Source organism: Hibiscus syriacus, unplaced genomic scaffold (assembly GCF_006381635.1).
Source record: "Hibiscus syriacus cultivar Baekdansim isolate YM2019G1 unplaced genomic scaffold, ASM638163v2 tig00116965_pilon, whole genome shotgun sequence".
Taxonomy (NCBI): domain Eukaryota; kingdom Viridiplantae; phylum Streptophyta; class Magnoliopsida; order Malvales; family Malvaceae; genus Hibiscus; species Hibiscus syriacus.
This window is the reverse complement of record NW_024063490.1, coordinates 5,523,823-5,547,581: the sequence shown is the minus strand read 5'-3', so window position 1 is coordinate 5,547,581 and position 23,759 is coordinate 5,523,823. Positions and strand designations below refer to the sequence as shown.

Below are 23,759 nucleotides of genomic sequence, written 5' to 3'. Positions count from 1 at the left end.
AGAAATGCAAAGGTTGGATCTTTGGAAACTGGATTGATCCCCAAGCCGTCTCTACTGTCTTTTAAGCTCGCTTTTGCTGATATCAAATCAGTTTCTTCGCATAAATTCATTAAATTTTAGAGCTGAAACCCCCTGAATTCTCCGATGTCGGTATGTCATTTTTCTTCCGAATCATTTTTTTTAAATTCTTTGTTGAAACCCTAATTTTTTTTTAAAAAAAAAACTCATTGTTGATGGTGGATGATGGCGCAGATCTTTGAGTACAATGGGAGTGCCCTAGTAGCCATGGTAGGAAAGAACTGCTTCGCCATCGCCAGTGACCGGAGACTTGGAGTTCAACTCCAAACTATCGCCACCGACTTCCAGAGGATTTCTAAAATCCACGATCGCCTCTTTCTCGGTCTCTCCGGCCTGGCCACTGATGCTCAAACCTTGTATTTCCCCTCTCTTTTGTTTTCCCTTTATTTTTTTTTCTAAATGAAAAAAGTGATTTATCTTGATATTTGGGTTTCATTTTTAAAAAAAATAATAATGATTGAAGGTATCAAAGGCTTGTCTTTCGGCACAAGCTGTACCAGCTACGAGAAGAAAGGGACATGAAACCTGAGACTTTTGCTAACCTTGTTTCTGCTATTCTTTACGAGAAAAGGTTTGTTTAAACCCTCATCACCCCTTTAATGTATGTCTTAGTTAGATTCTTTTTTTTCTTTTTAACATTTCAAGCTTTCAGCTTAGTTCTTAAGATTAATGGTAGAAATGGGAAGATTTAGTTATGTTTTATACAGCCAAGTATTAACTCTTGATTAGTTTGACAATTGGCATTCTGATTAATTTTAAAAATGTACTTGGAGAGAAATTGATTAAGCAAGAATGGCCTGTGAATTAAGATAGTAAAACTAGTTAAGAAGTGGTAATTTAGTACTTTCCTTTTTGTACAAAAGAGGTTGCACCTTGGGGATAGAGGGTGGGTTGCAAATGTCTGGATTTGAACAATAAACCTAGATTTCACCTCTTAAAGATGGCTGCATGAATGAAGTAGCTAAGCTCCGGATTTTCTATATCATATTTTTGAATAATACTGGATACCAGTTTAGGAGTGGAAAATTTTACATGTGGATGAAAAAGCCTTCTTCATGCACTTGAAGGGAAATTAACCACTTATCTTATGATAAGAAACTAAGCATCAAGATTTTCTCAGCCTCTCGTGTTCTTAATGTTTACCCTTGAAACCTAAGAGATGGCTAAACATTAAGAACACAACAAGCCGAGAACTTCTAGGGAAGTTAGATTTGGAGTGGGAATTACATTTGAAAAGGGTGCACCTATTTATGTGTTAGCGATAAGTTTTATGGCATTCTTTTTTCCATAGGTTTGGTCCATACTTCTGCCAACCTGTAATTGCTGGATTAGGAGATGAAGACAAACCCTTCATTTGCACCATGGATTCAATTGGAGCCAAGTAAGTTGATTTCATTCTCTTGTAAATTTTTAATGATAAAGCATGAAGTTGTCTAAGTTGCTTAGAATATTATTTTCATTTTCCTTCTTTAACTTACTGTATTTGCCTAACCAAGAGGCTTGTTTTTGTAAACTAAATGTCCTTAAATTCTACTTGGTAAATAGAAGTTCTGCTACTCAAATGTCCTTTGTGGAAATGAAAATTTTATTTCATATCTAAACCGAAAGACAATTAAAGCAGAGTTCTGACTCTGATAATGCATCATCTAGTGGCCTGTGACATCTAGGAGAGAACCAGAAACTTGAACACTTTTTACTAAAATAATAAGCTGTTTTTCCAAAACCTGAAATTTGGGCTCTGATCAAAATAAGAATCCCACTGTTCTCCAACCTTGTCTTAAACAAGTTTTTACAAGCATTTTCCTTTGATATTTAACAAAACTAGAGGCTCGGGATTTTGGTCTATAATTGCATGATGTTAGCTAAGGTAAGAACACCTTCATGCATTCTTTAGTTTTTCTCTTTGCACACATGACAAACAAGAAGAAACTATCCCCTAGCCAGCAACTCTATATGATAATTACTTTTAATTGGAGGCTTTTTTTATTAATAGTTTCATATTTATAGTTTCAATAACGATAAATCAACTCTATACGTAACAGTTTTTCATGTTTCATTTCCTTGTCATGACTCGTGACTATCTTCTTCTAAATGATTTTACTAATAAATGACCTTTAGTGTAGCCATAGAATCTTTGTTATATTTATCTCTCATATTGTATTTATCTGTCTTGGTTTCCGATGAATTGGATTATTTCCTGAAAATACTCTTTGAAATCTAATGGTTATAATGATTTCTTTATCTTCTTTGTTTTGATTACTAAAAGCCTTTTGAAGCAAATTCCTATCACAAATGTTATATTTTTCCCCTTGTAAATGCAGGGAGCTTGCAAAAGATTTTGTTGTAGCTGGCACTGCATCAGAGTCCCTCTATGGTGCCTGTGAGTCAATGTTCAAGGAGGACATGGTTTGTTATTTTTCTGTATAATTCCGTTTGCTCAAATTCAAAATGGATTCACATTATTGATGAAACTTTAAATTAAAATTCTTTATAATGCCTTTTATTCGAAACCTAGGATATGATGTCTATTTTTGGAAGTAAATAAGGTTACAGTGCACCGACTCATAAGCTAGAAGTATTATGGTGGTTAGCTACAAAATGTTCATTCCAGGAACACAAATCCATGCTTTGTTGACCCATTCTTTTGTTATCCAGGAACCTGAGGAGTTGTTTGAAACAGTTTCCCAAGCTCTCCTTTCGTCGGTTGATCGCGACTGTCTGAGTGGTTGGGGAGGACATGTCTATGTTGTGTAAGCATTTACAAATGTTTACATTGATATATATACACATTTTTTCCTGGAATTTTATCCCTAGGGTCATATATTTGTTATTAGGTTTGCCCAAAAGAATCTGGCTGTCTCTATAGAATGCAGTATTGGGTTGTTTCTTGAATGATTTGTCTGGATAGTAGGAACCCTAAATATTTGCAGACTTGCAGCAGAGGTAACTAGCTGACGGCATCTGAACGTTATGCTACTCCACGACCATTAATTTTTCATTAAGTACTCATGTCCAACACCGATGCTTGTCCTATATGTAGATGCAAATATAAAGATATGATCCTACAATGCTTGCACTCGAGTCCGGTCAATACAATTGTGATTTACTTGATATTATATACATTTTGCAGCACGCCTACGGAAGTAAAGGAAAGGATCTTGAAGGGAAGGATGGATTGAATGCCGCAGACTGGCTTTCTCGAGGCTCTCCATTGCAAAACTATAAACCGGGTTTTCAGTTTATTTGTCGTTCGGATTGTGATGTACTCTGAATTAGTTGCTGAAAAAAAATGGTAAACTTGCATTAATGAACATCATGCTTGAATTCTGTTGCACTTTGTGAGTTAAATTTGTTTTTCCTGTTGCTAATTTTTAGTTAAGATGCATGAAATTTTTAGTTAAACTTGCCCATTTTTTTCCATTTCCATATTTTCATATAGGTATTAAACTTCTTTTTTTTCACATTGATATATGAACTTATTTATTTTTTCACATTAGTTGTACCAAAACTTTCCTTTTGCCCAGATTGATACTTGAACTTCGCTATTTTTTTCAAATTGGTATTATTTTTACTGGTAAATTATACCGTTTCTTACTGAATTTTACTCTCTCTCCTATTTTTCTTACCCAACTTTAATTTGATCAGTCTGCTCACTGAACTTTACAGATGAAATCATTTTGCTCACTTTGCTGTTAACTATTTAATGGTGTTATGATGTGGCACCGTGTCCTTTTCATTCTGGTTACCATCGCTCACTGTAGATGGTGTCCGTTCGATCCCAAATTTCATGGGTCGATTCGTCTAGACTCTTTGAGTTTGAATCTAATGGTTATTTTATCAGAAAATGTCATAAAATCCGTGAATTTGGATTGAAATGTTTCAGTTTTTCTCACTTTTAATCTCAAATTAATGGACTTCAGAGCAAGTTTTGATAAAATAGAGGTTGGATTCAGACTCAAGGTGTCGAGGAGAAGCGATTCATCCCATTTTAAGATTGAACGACCACTAATTACGGTGGTCGGCAGTGGAATCTGATTACCATTTGTTTTTATTTTATTTTTAATTACATTATATTAAATAATAATTTCAAATTGCCATGTCATCTATTGTTAGACAGAACAGTCGAGTGAGTAAAATGATTCGATTGTAAAGTTCAGTGAGTAAATTGATCAAATTGAAAGTTAGATGAAGAAAATAAGAGAGTATAGTTCAGTGAGTAACGGTGTAATTTACCCTTATTTTGTCAAAATACTAAAAAGGAGTGATGTGCTACTTTGATATTGTCGCATCATCGTTCAAAAATAAATATAAAATTTTGTAACAGATTATATAAACATTTTACTCGAAAAAAATACAAATATATATGATATTTTTTTTATAATTAGAAATTTTTGAACATTATTAGTGAAATATACATTTGATACTTAAATTAGGTACATTCTTTTATGTTGGTTTTAAAAAAAATGTTCTCAAGTTAATACTAAAGTTAGGCATCTTCTTTCAAATTGGTATTTAAAGAAAATTTTGTTTCTAAGTTGGAAATTCATTCGTTAAATTAACTTTATATATATATATATATAATGAAATTATTAGTGATAAGTGAAATAATTTTTTGTTGTGATATTATAATAAATTAATATCGTTAATAAAAATACAAGTATAATAAATATAATTAAAGTTGAGGTATTATTTCGAGAGTAATTAACTTGAGAGGTGTATTTAATTTAGATATTAATTTTCAATTCATTAAATAATTTTAATATTATTAGAATTTATCCTTTTTTTTGGCTAGATCGACTGAGATTAATGTGAAAATTTAAACTATTTTATTTTTGATGTCCGTGTTTTATTCAAGAAAATATTGAATTGGTTCATTAATTAATGTGTATTTTGTGTTTATTATGTGGTAATAATTACGTCATGTCTAAGATATAAGATACATTGAACCTTGTCCCACGTGACAAAAAGTCTAACTGAATGCCGACATTTAGATTTGGCATGCGCCGCCGCCGCACCAGACAATCTGCACGAATCTCGTGTATGAACACCTCTAGAAGGTTTTTACTCAACAATAATATTTTGGGTTAATTATAAAGTAATTATTCAAATTATATTTTTAGTTTCGTTTAGGTATTTATTTTTTTAAAAATAATTTATTATATTATTGATTATGAGAAATTATAACGACTTATGATGGTTTATTTATTTTAATTTAAGTAGAGAGTCGTGATTGATGATATACGATCGTTGGTCGATATTTAATTTTTACGACTCTCTTAAAAGAGAGAGGGATGAAGAGTAAAAAAATGGTTCAAGATCTTTCGTTTTGCTTTAATTGAAAGGTTTTGTGATTCTTAGCGTAAGATTATAATGACCGCTCATATATTATTAGGTTAAATAGACGAGGTCGACTGATATCAGTAGTCATGTCGGTATGTTAAAAGCTATGTCGAGAAGTCACAGTTTCTCTACGGGTGTCAGGCGTTTGAAATTCTATCTTTGTTGAGTAAGCTAAACTAGTAATATAGACTAATATTAAGAATGGTTATTCTTATTATGATATCAAAGATGATTACACAACACTTGTTATTTATACATCTCGCAATAATAGTAATAACAAACTAACTGAAATTGTTAGTTTGCTAACTAACTACGCTGAGCTAGATAACCAACTATGCCAGACTGTCATCTTCCAGAATATGCTCAACATCCTCCCTATTGTTTCAACTTTTTAACTCTTTGAACGAAACTTAACATCCTTCCTGCTGATTCAGTTCTTCAAAAAAATAAACTGATGTTCAACATTCTCCCTGCTGCTTCAGTTCTTCAAGCGACAATACTCCCAGCTTCTGGCGAAACGCAGCAAAGTTATCCTTTGTCAATGCTTTAGTTAACCCATCAGCCACTTGGTGTTCAGTTGGCACATAATTAACTTTCAACTTCCGTACTGCTACTTTCTCCCTAACAAAATGAACATCAAGTTCAACGTGCTTAGTTTTCGAATGATACACAGGATTCTCACTCATTGCAATTGCACTTGAGTTATCACACTAAATAACTGGTGAAACTTGCATTTGCACTCCCATATCTGCTAGCAATGCATCTAACCAAGTTACATTTGATGTTATATATGCCAAACATCGATACTCAAACCTCAGTAGTAGAACTAGACACAATCTTTTGTTTCCTTGAACTCCACATAACCAAAGTACCTCCTAGGTACACACAACATCTTGATATGGAGCACCTGTCATCGACACAACCACCCAATCAGCATCTGCAAATGCTGTTAGTTGGATTGGTTCATTACTCGGAGAAAAAACCAACCCATAGTCCAGTGTTCCTCGAAGATAACGCAGGACCCATTTCACTACAACAAAGTGTTATTCTCAGGGTGCATGCATAAATTGAGCCAGTTTGTTTACACTAAACTCAATATCTGGCCTTGTATGACACGCATACAAGAGAGATCCTACTATGCTTCGATATTCCTTTGCATCACTCAACTCATCACCCGATTCTTTGAAGAGTTTAGGAGAAGAGACCATGGATGTAGGTGTTGAGGCTGCATTTTCCATACGCATCTTAGTTAACAACTCTATTATGTATTTCTTCTGGCTAAGGAAAACACCACCACCTGCATGCTTAACCTCAATACCAAGAAAATAACTCAATTGACTAAGATCCTTTAGAATTGTTTTTGCTTAGTAGTTCAACCATCTTTTCGATCTCATCATTCGAGCAACCAGTGATGATTATCTCATCAACATAAACCAAGACATACAACACTCTTCCACTTTCATGTTTGATGAAAAGTGAACTATCAACATGCGTGCTTTTAAATCCAATGCTAAGCACATAACTTCTCAATTTAGCAAACCAGTTTCTCGGGGCTTGCCTAAGTCCATACAATGCTTTTTGTAATTTACAAACCATACAAGAGCCATCTGATACTTTCTTCTCAAAACCCTGAGGTTGCTGCATGAATACATCTTCATGAAGATCACCATTTAAAAAAGCGTTGTTCACATCCATTTGCTTTAGTTTCCACTTGTTCTGAAATGCAAGAGCTATTATAACATTAACGATGGAAGACTTAACCACTGGGCTTTAAGGTCTCTTAAAAGTCCTGTCCAGGTACCTGAGTAAACCCCTTGGCCACGAGTCTGGTCTTATACCTCTGTACAAACCCATCAGTATTCCGTTTTATTCGAAAAATCCACTTGCAACTCACTCTTGATCGTCCTTCAGGTAAGGTTACTAGTGACCACGTGTTATTTCATTCCAGTTCTTCATACTCTGCATAGACTGCTGCCTTCCACTGAGGAGACTACAACATTTCATGTATTGAACATGGTTCATTTTCAACTTCTGCATGAACCATAAAGTAGAGTTTTGGTTTAAAAATGCCACATTTGCTCATGGTCATCATAGAGTGCCCAGTAACAGGTGTAGCAACTGACTGCACTTTATCAGAACCGTTTTGCATATTTTGTGAGCTACTTTGGGTCACACCAGCATCATTAGACAGTTGGTTTTGAGTGTCTTCATCATTCGCATCTGAGTGCTCGATACTTCCCCTAGCTGAGCTTCTAGAGGAACTAGAGCTCGAAACTTGATGTTCCCCACTTTGAGATCTCGTGACAGACTCCATATGCAAGGTGGTTGAGCCTTCTTGGTTTTCGTGTGGGACATCCAATTTCATGCAGACCCTTCCAACACCACCAACCACAGGTAGTTGCACGGGTGATTTTGTGATGTTCTGTCCATTACTTTGAACATAAGCGTCTTGTTTACCTACAAAAGGAAAACATTTTTCATAAAAAATAACATGCCTCGATATATAGATCTCTCATCTGAAGCCATGCATTGGTACTTCTTGTGGTGCGAGCTGTATCCAAGAAAGGTGCACGGTTGTGAGCGATAGCTTAGCTTATGATGTTGATAAGGTCGAAGATGAGGAAAACATCTGCAACCGAATACTTTCAAGAATTCATAGTATGGTAAATTTTTATGCAATGCCCCAAAGGGTGATTTTCCTTGCAAAACACGTGTGAGAAGCCGATTTATCAAGTGAACTGCAGTACTTACTGCATAGGACCAAAACTTAAACGGTAATGAAGCCTGAGCCATTAAAACAAGAGTTGATTCAATGATATGGCGATGTTTCCTCTCAACTACTCCATTCTGCTCTGAAGTATGTTGGCATGACAACCGAAGATGAACACCCAACTTTGTCAATAGGGGAGATATGGATCGATACTCACCCCCAATCTATTTGTACTTCTTTAATCATAGTACTAAAATGAGTCTTAACCATTTCATGAAATGACTGATAAGCTTGAAGTGCCTGATCTTTTATTTTCAACAAATATACCCAGCAATATCTCGTGCAAGCATCAACAAACAAAACATAATAATAAAAATTATTCGAAGCAACATGCGAGGGTCCCCATAAGTCTGAAAAAACAAGCTGGAATGGTTTTGAATACACTGTAGAAGATTCATTAAAGGGGATCTTATTACTTTTTCCCATTGTACATGCAACACACACACCATTGTCAACCGTATTTGCATCAGTGGGAATTTCAATGCCAATATTTTTACAAGCTTTTACTAGTGAAACATGTGCAGGATGCCCAAGCCTCATGTGCCACAAGTCATATGCATTTTTCATATCAGTATTCACTCTATGGGCTACATTTATTTCTAAACAACCACCTATATTGCCACGTTGATCACCTACTTTAGCATCAAATTGATATAAACCTCCATTCTCTTGTCCTTGCAGTAGAACAACACCAGTTGCTTGATCTCTAACCAAACACCTCTTCACATGAAACTCAAAGTAGACATCATTGTCTCTAGCAAACTTTGAGACAGAAAGCAAGTTTTTAGTTACAGAGGGAACATGAAGTAGATTATGAAGAAACAAAGTTCAATCCTTAGTACTAAGCATAACAGTTCCAGCTTTGCAAATATCTAACGAGTGATAATTACCCACGACCAGCTTACTTGGACCAGAGTAGTCCGAACCATCAATCACCTTGGAAGCTTCAGGTGTGACATGATGTGTAGCTCCCAAGTCTACAATCCACCTATCCGAGGTTGACGAGGCCACATGAACCTGAGCACGAACACTGTTATTGCACGAACGACAACCATTTGCCACCTCACATGAATTAACATGTGCATCAGCAGATTCATCTTTGTACTCATCTTTATAAGCTAATACTCCTGGAAAATTTTGGTCAAAACGATGCCAGCATCGATCCACCAAATGACCAATCTTACCACACAGTTGACATTAAAGCCTAGAGCGTCCACGACTACGAGCTCCTGATCTAGCCTCAGTCCTGCCACTCGAGCTGTAAGGCCGATTATATTGATTAGCACGCCCAGGATCTTGATCACCATTCTGCATGTAAACAACATTGGCACTCATTGTCACTTGATTTTGAAGTTGAAAACTCTTAAACTATGCCTCAACATGAACTAGCACACACACTTCACCCCATCAAGTGAGAAGGTTTCTTTACTAGCCGTGATAACCGCCATAAACAATTGATACTCAAATGACAAACCATTCAATTTGCTCAAGATCTGAGATTGCACTTCCACACGCAGCCAACACATCACACACTTCTTTGATTTGAGTAAGATATGATCTCATACTTTCATCACCTTTCTTAATCGATCGTAGCTTGCAGTAAAGACTCATTACTGTCATTGTCGATCGATTGAAAAAGAACTTGAGAACTGTTGACCACACATCCACAGCAGTTTATGCACCAACAACTTGAGGAAGTATATGATCACTAATTGTAGATAGTAACCACGAAGCTAAAGCACTGTCCTATGCCATAAAGATTTCACAATCTTCATTGACCTCGAGACTGCCATCACCAGAATGAACCTGCGCCGACGGAGGTTTAAGCTCTCGAGTGAGTAATTGTTCCAATCGATGAATCTTGATTGTCAAGAGAACTCGCTGTTTCCACAACAAAAAGTTCATTTCATCAAGTACAATATTGATTTTCTTATTTGTGAACAAGCGACTGCTTCTCGAAGAGTATCCAAAAACCAGACTATGCTCAATATCTTCAGCAGCCATGAATAAACATCGTGAGGAACGAACCGAACTAGTAGCTATCAGGGAGGCAACGGAGAAGAGAAGTCTCAAAGACCAATGGCAAAAGATACCATGTTGAGTAAGCTAAACTAGTAATATAGACGGATATTAAGAATGGTTATTCTTATTATGATATCAAAGATGATTACACATTACTTGTTATGTATACATCACACAATAACAGTAATAACAAACTAACTGAGATTGTTAGTCTGCTAACTAACTACGCTGAGCTGGACAACCTACTATGCCAAGATCTCATCTTTCAGAATATGCTCAACAATCTTTAAAGATATTTTTTCCTTGAGATTTTCCCTATCAAAAAATTTCTTTGAGAGTTTTATTATACGAAAATGGATCATACGTAAAAAATTCGAAACAGGTACATCAATTATCATTTTAAAACTAAAGCTGACAAACTTAAATTACCTTTTATTAGAAATTTTAAATTTTTTAATTTCTAAAAAAAAACTTTAAAATTTATAATTCTTTAAAAATCTCCCTACAAGTTTTAAAATATATTGGTCTCTTTCTCTCATATTCTATGTATTTCAAAATTATCGGTATATATTCAGATTTTTTTAATTATTGATAACGTATATATATTGTAAATGTAATTGTTTGAATTTGACTCTCTTAAAAAAATAATACGCCCTATATCCCATTTATATTATCTATTAACCGATCTCTTGTTGTTTTGTTATTGACAAAACTATTTCTTGGGTTCTTATGAGTTGTTTGACTGTTTATTTTTCTGAAATGACTTCTTTGAATCAATCAACTTTTGTTCAAGGTAGGGATATTGTGGATAATACTTTATTGGCACGAGACTGTTTGAGGGTAGCGAGGAAGACTTTGTCTCATAGATGGGCGATTAAAGTTGATCTTCATAAGGGTTTGATAGTTTGAGTTGGGATTTATGTTTTTGTTATTGGAGGCTTTGGGTTTGTCGACGAAATTTATGCAGTGGATTGGGGTTTTTATAATCATTATCTGATTCTTTGTTTCTTTTAATAGTAGTCTCGTTGGGTATTTTAAGGGGCATGAGAGTCCGACAGGGTAATCCCTTGTCGCCTTATATTTTAATGCAAGAGGATTAGTCTTACCCGTCTTTGCCTCACAGATGATCTGCTTATTTTTTAGAGGATCATTTGACTCTTTTTGTGAGATTAAGTGTATTATTGATCGATTTTATGAGTTGTATGGACTTCAGCTCAATGCAAATAAGAGTGACTTCTTTTCTTCTAGGGTTTCTAAGATGGAGCTTGTGGAGATTTGAGAGTGTATTGGATTTAAATTGAGGAGGCTTCCTATTCGTTATTTGGGCGTTCCTTCTATCACTAGGAAGCTTGGAGAGAAAGATTGTCAGGTTGTGATTGAAAAGATTCAGACCAAGCTTAATCAATGGGCTGGCTATAAGCTTAGTTATGTTGGTTGACTTCAGTTGATTTATGCGGTTCTTTGTAGTGTATTGAACTATTGGTGCAGGTAGCTCATCCTTCTGAAGAGTGTTTTCGAGAGGATTAAGAAATTATTTTCTAGGTTTTTTTGGGAAGGATCATAATGTGGCAGCTTCAAGCAAAAGTAGTGTGGGCTAGGATTTGTTCCTTGAAGGCTGAGGGGGGCTTGGGCTGCTGAACCTGGTTGTTTGGAATAAGGCTTGTGTTTTTTAGTTGATGAGAAAAATTCTCGCTAATGAAGGTTCTTTGTGGGTTACGTGGGTTCATGAATATTTATTCGGGATAAAGCCTTTTGGACTATGGAGACTTTAATGTCAATGAGATGGAACTTGCAGAAGATCTTTGCGCTTAGATTAATGGGTGCTCTTATTTTGGGAGATTTGGTAGATATCTTGGTGGTGCATCAACAAGGATGATATGGAAGGAAATCAGGTTGAAAAGGGAGAGGGTAGGTTGGTACAAATTGGTCTAGTTCCCAATACATACTCCGAAGCATGTGATCATTGTCTTGCTAGCCCTTTTAGGGAGGTTATCTATGAAGGATAGGCTATCATGTATAGGGATGAATGTGGATGATGTATGTATAATATGTAATGGGGCGGTTGAGACAAGGGAGCACATTTTTTTTGTTTCCCATTCTCTAGTAACATTTGGAGAAATGTCTTGCTCTTGTGTGGATTGCTCAGGGCAGTACATGACTGGGCGAAGGAGGTGATCTGGGCATGTTCTTCTCTTAAAGGTTGATCTCTTCTCACTCTTATCTTAAAGATGGTGTGGTGTGCTTTTTTTAATACACTACAACAAAATAGGGTTTTAGCGGCGTTTTTAAGCGACGCTAAAAACTTTCCCGACAATAATAAAAATGTCACAAAAAAGCGTCGGTAATACTGACACCAAAACAATTAGCGGCTTTTGTGAATAAAAAACGTCACTAAAAAAAGTTAAAAAGGAAATGTGCCTAAAAAAAGTTAATAATTTTTCAAAGGGACAATTTAATTGAGATAATTTTAATACACAAAAAGGACAAATTTAATTGGATAAATGAAGTTTCTTTTTACTACTAAAATCATTCAATAGATTTAAATATTATTAAAATCATAATCTTTTAGATATTACGATAATAATGATATCAATCAAGTTAATACTTAATCGATAGGTGTAATATCTGTATAATTACACAAAAAAAAGTATACATATTGTATCACAAAGAATAAAAAAACTCAAAAAATTATATTATTGACCATCCTCACTATATTAACCATAGTTTACACTTTAATAAAAATATGTTATTTTAAATTAAAATATAATTCAAGATAATTGTATATAAAAATAATATGAAAATATCCAATAATATATATTTTTGGGCAAAAGTTGTTGAATAATGCAATGAAAAAAAAATCTTCAAATAATGCAGTCGAAGAATTATTTGTTTGAATGGGGCGATTGCTACAGTGTTGTCATTGGTCTCCAAGTGCTCCGAACGATCTCCATAGGTCACCAAGTGCTCCATGAGACCAAGCGTCGCTGTTGCTGCAACTCTTCTCTCTTCCCTCGCTGTTGCAGCTCTTCTCTAGCGTGCATGGCCCATGCGCGCTAGGTTGTCGTGTGCTCCATGCGACCATAGAGGTCATCGTGTGTTCCATGCAACCATGGAGGTCACTGTGTGTGTAACACCCCCAACCCGTATCCGACCCGGATACGAGTCCAAAGTGTCACATTGACTTTTCAAACATTTATTCGTATAAAATAGTGAGTAATTTAAAAACTTTTATAACATTTAACTTATTCAAAACGTTTACAAAATATATCAGAGTTCATACAATTTATATCTTTAGACTACATGCCAACTACACTCTATATACAGTACATATATTTTCTGATCTGACATTTGGTAAGGAGAACTGACCTGTCTTGCTCCGCATTACTCTTTACTCTTCTCGAAACCTACGTGTGAAACAATCACACGCTAAGTCGTTGACTTAGTGAGGTATATAAAACATATAATATTTCCTATAACATAAAGCATACATAAACATATACCATCATTATCATTAAGAAACACACATAACATCATATGGTTCATGTAACACATTTCAAACCACTTACCTTTGATAATCATTTATAAACCCATCGTATACATATCACATTCAATATGCTTGTTTAATCACTTTATTAGCCCATGTACACTAGTGAGAACTTAAGGTATGTGAGTACATTGAGGTTGTGCACACATATGCTGTCACCACAGCTCGATCAATGTCCCGAAGGACCAATCCATAGATTCCGAAGAACCTAGGTAATCAATCCATATATCCCGAAGAACATAAGTAAACAACCATATGTCCCGAAGAACATAGGTAAACAATCCATATGTCCCGAAGAACATAGGTAAACAATCCATATGTCCCAAAGAACATAGGTAAACCCTCGACCCTTGGCATGCCAACTATACCCCTAGCTCTCATATCATATAACATGGGCATTATCATTTATAACAGTTCACATTACTTATTCATATTCTTTCTCTTATAAACACATATCTTTTCTTTTCAGTCACGTATCACATGTACGTGTAATCATTGATCTCATAATCACATGTTCCTTCTCTTCTATCACATACCACATTTATGTGTAAACATATATCTAATATCATATATTGCATGTAATCACCTAGATCGTATCATATAGGTTCTTTCACATATACATGTAATCACTTAGTCTATTTTCATATAATTCTTTTCACTTCTCATATGATTTTATATTCATATCTCACATAACTCATATCACCTTGCATTGTTTCATATAAACATAGATGTCCTATCTTGTTCGCATATATTTTCTATATAACTCATATATCTCATAGTTCTTTCACATAGCTCACTATCATATTTTCATATCATATATCTTATAATAGATTCTTATATCATCATTTGTTTCCTTTCTACCTATTCATAATCATATAACATATACAAAGCATATCATTATCTTTAGTCATGTATACATATAATCAATGTAATACAGATAATCACATATAATTATAACAACACATAATCATGTCCATGACTTCATGCATATTACTCTAGGAAATAGACTTATCGCAAGTCTTATTTCCATTAAACACTACATATCACTAGTATGCACTCACCTTGGTCTCACTAGTCAATTCCAATCTCTTATCTTTCCCTTGATCGATCTTACTTGTCAAATGTTCCGGAATTGCTTTACTCGCAGAATCTACATAAATGTACATTTTGAGGCAATCATTAGATACCTACACCTTGTAATTGGATACTAGCAACTTAAACAAACTTATTAAACCAATATTCACATTTTTCCTTTAGGGGGTATCGATTCCCTACTGGGGGTATCGATACCCTCATGACATTCTGGAATTCTGTCGTTTGAGAGGGTATCGATACCCCTTTGAATGGGTATCGATTCCCCCTAACCCATAAATCATTTTTCAGCACGAAAATTACTTCATTTCCTCTCAAACACTTCATATATCATCCCCTTTTTCATTTTTAACTCTAGTACACATACTTAAACCAATATATATTCATTTATTTCATCTTAAACCTCAAAATCTTATCTTCCATATGTAATTCAATAATTACATCAATTTTGCAACATGTTTCAAATCCAATTCTATTACTTCGTATCTCTTACTTAGATTCATGACAAGTCAAATTCCTTCTCAAAATTCACTTACTAACTCTTTTCCAAAATTTCCTTAAGAAACTCATTTTCTTTAATCTTTCATAACTTCTTTTTCATTTGATTTTAGGACAACTTAAGCTTTCCATAAGCTTAAGTATTACCTAATGATCAAAACCCACTCTTAAAATTAACAAATAATCAGCTAACAAAGAATCTTACCTTTGCAAACTTGGCTCTTTCTTTCTCTCGTACATGAAGAAGAAGATGAAGAGAATATCTCTTAATCCTTATCCCCTCTAACATATATATCCTTATCATATTTATTTTTAATTCATTTATTAGTTAAATGACCATTTTGTCCTCTACTTCATTTGATAATTACTAACAACTTTTAGGATTTATTTCCAGATAAATCATTGAACTAATCAATTCTTCTACTTTAATCACCAAATTCTAAAACTTTACCATTTAGTCACTAACCCATTGTTTGGGATGTTACAACTCTCCCCTCTTTATAAGATAATTCATCCTCGAATTTTCACTGTGAATCTTAATAAGAACATATCTTCTAATGTTCTTATGTTACTTCCCTGACTTATTCTTTTTTGTCATCATCAGAAACTTACTTTTCAATCCTTTAGTTTTCCAACTATCTTTTTCGTTTATAAATTCATCTTCTGTTGCTTATCATATAAACAATAACCAGTAATACCAATCCATTGTTGTCTTTTCTCTCATTCGATTATGCATTTTTCCTTTGACCTTTCTAAAATTCCATATAATGTCACTCATCACGTTGACAGGAACATCCATCTCATCACTCTATATCATAAATCCATCTATTTTTCATAACTCTCTAATTACCTTATAACCATACCAAACTTGTATTTCGTCATCATTTAACCAAAACACAACTTTAAATCTTCTTCAATTGTGATTAAACATATACTTTAAGGAGTCAAACAATATTTTCACATCACCTTGCACACTTTTCGTGTTTCTATATCGAACTTATCATTTACACTTCCATACGAATCCTCACTTCATTCACTATATCACATTTACGTAATCAAAATATACAACTATATCCAATACAATTTCATCACAAAATCTTGTTAGTCAACGCTAACTCTTTCATTCTAAAGTACAAATCCTTATCATCTCCACACTCTTTCTTATACACAATACTATCCATTTGTTTCAAATTCATAACTCTGATTTCATTCATATATTGTTACTTATCCTGTAGACAGTAACATCAATTCTTATCACTCAAAATCAAAAATCAATCAATTGATTTCTTTCCTCATTTTCTAATTAATTCACCACAATCCAAACTTTTACTCATTCTTTCATCCTTGTCTGTATTACGATACACATAATCTCTTCTTATAACATAACTAAACTATATCTTTTCATAACTTTGATAATCAACTTTACTTGTACAAAACCTCATTCTTATCATCTATTGTACTTGTATTTCCTTCAAACATACAAATCTTTATCTTCTTCACCACAACACCTTACTATGATCAAACTATACAACTGTATCCAAATCCTCTTTATATTTGGTTATCATAACCTGTCAATATATTATAATTCCATTACATTTTCATCATATACTCTTGTTAGCCAATGCTAACTCTTTCCATCTAGAATACAAACTCTTTTACAAACAATAACCGCGTCACTTGATCTTTTAACATCCTTATGGTGACACTCGTTCACAATATTCCATCTTATCCACATAATAACAAACTTCTCAATTTAATTTCTCCACTATGGAGAAATGAACATCTTCTAGCATTATCTTCATATCATATATCCAAAGGTCTGTAACAACAGAGCCTTCCTCAAATTCACCCTTGAGATCGGGTGCTCATAACTGTTTTAACTATTTCGATACATTCATTCTATGAGTTAACGAAATATACAATTAAAAACACATCGGAATATCATTCAATATCATGAATCATTCTCTAATCTTATACAGACATTCCCTGAGGTTTTCGCTCTTCTCCCTGCCTGGCCAGGGCAGGTGAATGCTATTACCTTCAGGTCTATCGTCTTGTATTTCACTTTGGAAACTCTCATATTTTCATGTGCTCATATCATTTCTTCTATCAGATATCACGTGTGCATATGCTCATCCAATTCAAATTGTATAACATATGTCAATTGCATATGTTCACATATCATCCATCATATCATATAAACATATATATAAATTTCATAAATCATTCTCAGTATTCACTTATCTTATATAACATAACAATTTAACTCTATTAACAAGACATCACACTCCTTACCCTATCAGATCAGAAATTTTTTCACTTTGTGTTGGCATGTACACTTTTTAAAACACTTTCGACTTCGTTTTTAGCCTAAAATCGGCTAAACCGTAGCTTTGATACCATTAAATGTAACACCCCCAACCCGTATCCGACCCGGATACGAGTCCGAAGTGTCACATTGACTTTTCAAACATTTATTCGTATAAAATAGTGAGTAATTTAAAAACTTTTATAACATTTAACTTATTCAAAACGTTTATAAAATATATCAGAGTTCATACAATTTATATCTTTAGACTACATGCCAACTACACTCTATATACAGTACATATATTTTTTCATCTGATATTTGGTAAGGAGAACTGACCTGTCTTGCTCCACATTACTCTTTACTCTTCTCGAAACCTACGTGTGAAACAATAACACGCTAAGTCGTTGACTTAGTGAGGCATATAAAACATATAATATTTCATATAACATAAAGCATACAAAAACATATACCATCATTATCATTAAGAAACACACATAACATCATATGGTTCATGTAACACATTTCAAACCACTTACCTTTGATAATCATTTATAAACCCATCGTATACATATCACATTCAGTATGCTTGTTTAATCACTTTATTAGCCCATGTACACTAGTGAGAACTTAAGGTATGTGAGTACATTGAGGTTGTGCACACATATGCTGTCACTACAGCTCGATCAATGTCCCGAAGAACCAGTCCATAGATTCCGAAGAACCTAGGTAATCAGTCCATATGTCCCGAAGAACATAGGTAAACAGTCCATATGTCCCGAAGAACATAGGTAAACAATCCATATGTCCCGAAGAATATAGGTAAACAGTCAATATGTCCCGAAGAACATAGGTAAACCCTCGACCCTTGGCATGCCAACTATACCCCTAGCTCTCATATCATATAACATGAGCATTATCATTTATAACAGTTCACATTACTTATTCATATTATTTCTCTTATAAACACATATCTTTTCTTTTCAGTCACGTATCACATGTACGTGTAATCATTGATCTTATAATCACATGTTCATTCTCTTCTGTCACATACCACATGTATGTGTAAACATATATCTAATATCATATGTTGCATGTAATCACCTAGATCGTATCATATAGCTTTTTTCACATATACATGTAATCACTTAGTCTATTTTCATGTAATTCTTTTCACTTCTCATATGATTTTATATTCATATCTCACATAGCTCATATCACCTTGCATTGTTTCATATAAACATAGATGTCCTATCTTCTTCGCATATATTTTCTATATAACTCATATATCTCATAGTTCTTTCACATAGCTCACTATCATATTTTCATATCATATATCTTATAATAGATTCTTATATCATCATTTGTTTCCTTTCTACCTATTCATAATCACATAACATATACAAAACATATCATTATCTTTAGTCATGCATACATACAATCACATATAATTTAACAACACATAATCATGTCCATGACTTCATGCATATTACTCTAGGAAATAGACTCATCGCAAGTCTTATTTCCATTAAACACTACATATCACTAGTATGCACTCACCTTGGTCTCACTAGTCAATTTCAATCTCATATCTTTCCCTTGATCGATCTTACTTGTCAAATGTTCCGGAATTGCTTTACTCGCAAAATCTACATAAATGTACATTTTGAGGCAATCATTAGATACCTACACCTTGTAATTGGATACTAGCAACTTAAACAAACTTATTAAACCAATATTCATATTTTTCCTTTAGGGGGTATCGATTCCCTACTGGGGGTATCAATACCCTCATGACATTCTGGAATTCTGTCGTTTGAGAGGGTATCGGTACCCCTTTGAATGGGTACCGATTCCCCCTAACCCAGAAATTATTTTTCAGCACGAAAATTACTTCATTTCCTCTCAAACACTTCATATATCATCCCCTTTTTCATTCTTAACTCTAGTACACATACTTAAACCAATCTATATTCTTTTATTTCATCTTAAACCTTAAAATCCTATCTTCCATATGTAATTCAATAATTACATCAATTTTGCAACATGTTTCAAATCCAATTCTATTACTTCATATCTCTTACTTAGATTGATGACAAGTCAAATTCCTTCTCAAAATTCACTTACTAACTCTTTTCCAGAATTTCCTTAAGAAACTCATTTTCTTTAATCTTTCATAACTTCTTTATCTTTTGATTTTAGGACAACTTAAGCTTTCCATAAGCTTAAGTATTACCTCATGATCAAAACCCACTCTTAAAATTAACAAATAATCAGCTAACAAAGAATCTTACATTTGCAAGCTTGGCTCTTTCTTTCTCTCGTACATGAAGAAGAAGAAGAAGATGAAGAGAATGTCTCTTCATCCTTATCCCCTCTAACATATATATCCTTATCATATTTATTTTTAATTTATTTATTAGTTAAATGACCATTTTGTCCTCTACTTCATTTGATAATTACTAATAACTTTTAGGATTTATTTCCAGATAAATCATTGAACTAATCAATTTTTCTACTTTAATCACCAAATTCTGAAACTTTAACATTTAGTCACTAACCCATAGTTTGGGATGTTACAGTGTGCTTCATGCGACCTTCCTTCGGCCCGTGATCACCTCTGCATGCCTTCATGCAGCAGCAACAATTACTGCATGGCAGCAATAATAGCTGCATTATATTGCAGCCTTCAACGGGTTCCAGAACGACCTTCCTTCAGCTCTTCCCCACAGTCATGATATTTTGCTTGCTCTTCTCGCATATATGCATGGCCCATGCACCCTAAGTCGTCGTGTGCTAAATGCGTGTATTAAAACTAGATTATAATTAATACTTTGTCATTAACGTTTTTGTTTTTATTTTATTTTAATATCCCGTTCAAAATTTAAGTAATATTTTTAGAAAAAAATGAAACTTTATGTATTAAAACGAATAAAAACTGATAGTTTAGGTACTAAACGTATTAAATTTTTAATAGAGAAATACTAAAATAAAATAAAAACTAAACAATATATATAATTTAAAAAAAATAAAAAAATTAAATACCAAAATAAAATAAATAATTTAGATACTAAATAGATAATTTCCGCAAACAATTATTACCTCCACGATTGTTGGTAATTTATCTAACCTATTTGGGGAAATGATTTGGAGTGTGGAAGAAGCGGAAAAAGATTGAAATTACGGTTTTCGGCGCTTGTCGACCGCTTTGTTTATTCTTATCCATGTCAACCGGGACACGTCAGATTTAAAAAAAATAAATTTGGGTTTTTTATATAATTTTTTAAAATAATTTAAATCAATTACAAAGTGATGTTAATTTTTTACCTATTCATAATATGCATATCTTACAAATATATTTGTTAAAAATAATTCAATTTTATTATTAAAATTACTCAATGAATATTTATTTCATATAACTAATTTATTTAATTGTGTATAATTTTATATATCATTAAATGAATGTTAATTGTACCAAAAAAATGAATATTAAATCTTCTTAAAAACAGATTAATAATTTAATCATTACCAACCTTAAAAGTAAATAATTAATTATTATTTAATGATTTATTTTATCAGTTTTACATATTAATTGACATATAATAAAATTAGATTTAATGTTTACACCACGTTTATTTAATCGTGGTTTTTTTTAAATAAATAAACTAATTATTTGATCATCCACTTATGACTTAATCTATATTTTTAATCACTCAATTATTATTTTTTTAGAATTATATTTAACGTAATATTTTTATTCTATTTTAATCATTTATCATTTTTAATATAATATCATATTATCATTAAAAAAATAAAAATATCATATTAATATTATCAGTAATTAAGTTTTTAAAAGTTACATAGTTTTGTGATAATTTTTTATTTTTTAATAATAATACCAAGACATGTTTATTTTTTTAAAGATAAATAATTGAAATAAAATTAAAATATAATATTAAATATAATCTTTTAAAAAATAATTAAATAATAAAAATTATATAGAATAATATTTAAATGATTAAATATATAATTTATTGTAAATAAAAAATATGTGGCCAGATTAAAACACGCCGACTTATTACACGAATCTCGGGGCGGCCTTTTGTTTTTGAACACAAAATGTCCGAGCATCCGTCCAAAACAAATAGCGTAAGCAGTGACAAAATCACGGCGCATGTGGGATGTCCACACCCACCCACTTCACTTCCATGTCCTCCACGTGTCCCATACCTTTTACGTTGAACCAATATCCCCGCCACGTGTCCCCTTCATGCCCTATAAATTCATCACTCTCCCTTATGTTTTAAGTTTGCACATCAGTTTTCTCAAAAAAAAAAAAACAAAAAAAAAACAACAGAGGTGACCACATAGATTAGGGAAGGGAAAGTTGCCGGTGAGGGTAAAAAAAGAAATGACTGCGGCAGAATTACAGCTACAGCTACCAGCTGGTTTCCGGTTCCATCCAAAGGACGAGGAGCTTGTGATGCACTATCTCTGCCGTAAATGTGCGGCGCAGTCGATCTCCGTCCCTATTATAGCCGAACTCGACCTTTACAAATTCGATCCTTGGGATCTGCCTGGTAAATTCTTATTTCTTTCTTTGATTTCTCTAAATCCTTGCTTTTTTTTACTGTCTAAATTGATTCGATTTTTGTTTGGCTTTGGATTTGCAGATTTGGCCTTGTACGGAGAGAAAGAATGGTATTTCTTTTCGCCGAGAGACAGGAAATATCCCAACGGTTCAAGGCCGAAGCGTGCTGCTGGGTCTGGCTACTGGAAGGCCACCGGGGCTGATAAGCCGATTGGGAAACCTAAACCGGTCGGTATTAAAAAAGCTTTGGTGTTTTACTCCGGGAAAGCTCCGAAAGGAGAGAAAACTAATTGGATTATGCATGAGTATCGGTTAGCCGACGTTGACCGGTCGGTTCGCAAGAAGAACAGCTTAAGGGTATAATTCAAACACTTGCTCTCCTCACTGGCTAAAAAATTAGGGGTAAACCAGAGATCGACATGCATGATAAGAATTTGGACCAGGAACGTACAGGTCTAAACGACCTTTTTAGCCTCGTCGCACTTGAAAATTACACAACGTGGTCATCATATAGTTTAAATTCATCGAATTTAGACAATAAATTATTTCTTTATTGATTTATTTTGCAGTTGGACGATTGGGTGCTCTGCCGGATTTACAACAAGAAAGGTCACATCGAGAAGCCGCCGCCACAAGGGAGCGTTTCGAAAGAAGCCAGCGTGACAGAGTTTGAGGACAAGAAGCCTGATGTCGGGACACTTGGCAAGGATATATGCGGTTTGCCGCCGGCTGCGACTGCGAAGGATTACATGTGCTTCGACTCGTCGGAATCGGTTCCGAGAGTTCACACGGAATCCAGCTGTTCGGAGCACGTGGTGTTACCGGAGTTCCCAACCGAGGTTCAAAGCATGCCTAAATGGAAGGACGAATTGGGAAGTACTGGCAACAACAATGCCCTCGAATCTCTCTATAATTACATCGATTCCACTCTCGAATTCGATATAGGATTTGCTTCGCAGATGCAGGGTAATAATAATCAGCTGTCGCCGCTCCAGGATATGTTTATGTACCTGCAGAAGCCGTTTTAAAGGATGGAAAATTGTGGCCGTTGAGATTGAAGAAATACCGTGCTTTGGCGTATCGCTGGGTAACACGAGACTAAAGTCCATGAGTGTACCGGTGAGCGTGCGCGTAGATAAACGATTAAAAATATGGAATTGTATGGAATTGGGTAGATCGAAATCTGTAGATTTCACCAATTTTTAAATATGATAATCATTTTAGTCATGTACGATATATTTTTTATATGCCTTTTTTACATCATATTTAAAATGTTAATAAATTAAATATTATTTAAAATTATATAATATATTTATAACATTATTTTTATAAAAAAAATTGAAGATAATTTTTACCTTAACAAAAGAAGTCTACAAATCCAATCACATTTCTAATGCTTAATATGCATAACAATAAGCAATTCAATCACCTATGCTGCCCACATTCTTCGTTTTCGATAAAGTTCGGACGTCCGAATGTCTCGGACAGAGTACCAAAACATGATCAACCATATAAA

General features: G+C 33.8%; 2 protein-coding genes across 2 annotated transcripts; both read left to right on the top strand.

Moving 5' to 3' along the window:
- Positions 1-20: 20 nt before the first annotated feature.
- Positions 21-3,412, top strand: LOC120191312 (proteasome subunit beta type-3-A). The gene is made up of 7 exons (XM_039194283.1): positions 21-150; positions 253-434; positions 542-649; positions 1,370-1,459; positions 2,400-2,484; positions 2,734-2,828; positions 3,209-3,412. Exons 1-7 carry the CDS (start codon positions 145-147, stop codon positions 3,255-3,257), a joined length of 615 nt encoding a protein of 204 aa, XP_039050214.1. The 5' UTR covers positions 21-144; the 3' UTR covers positions 3,258-3,412.
- An 18,601-nt stretch (positions 3,413-22,013) lies between these two features.
- On the top strand, positions 22,014-23,384 carry LOC120191311 (NAC domain-containing protein 2-like). The gene is made up of 3 exons (XM_039194282.1): positions 22,014-22,232; positions 22,326-22,600; positions 22,813-23,384. The coding sequence occupies exons 1-3, from the start codon at positions 22,064-22,066 to the stop codon at positions 23,269-23,271; spliced, it is 903 nt and encodes a 300-aa protein (XP_039050213.1). The 5' UTR covers positions 22,014-22,063; the 3' UTR covers positions 23,272-23,384.
- The last annotated feature ends 375 nt before the right edge of the window (positions 23,385-23,759 follow it).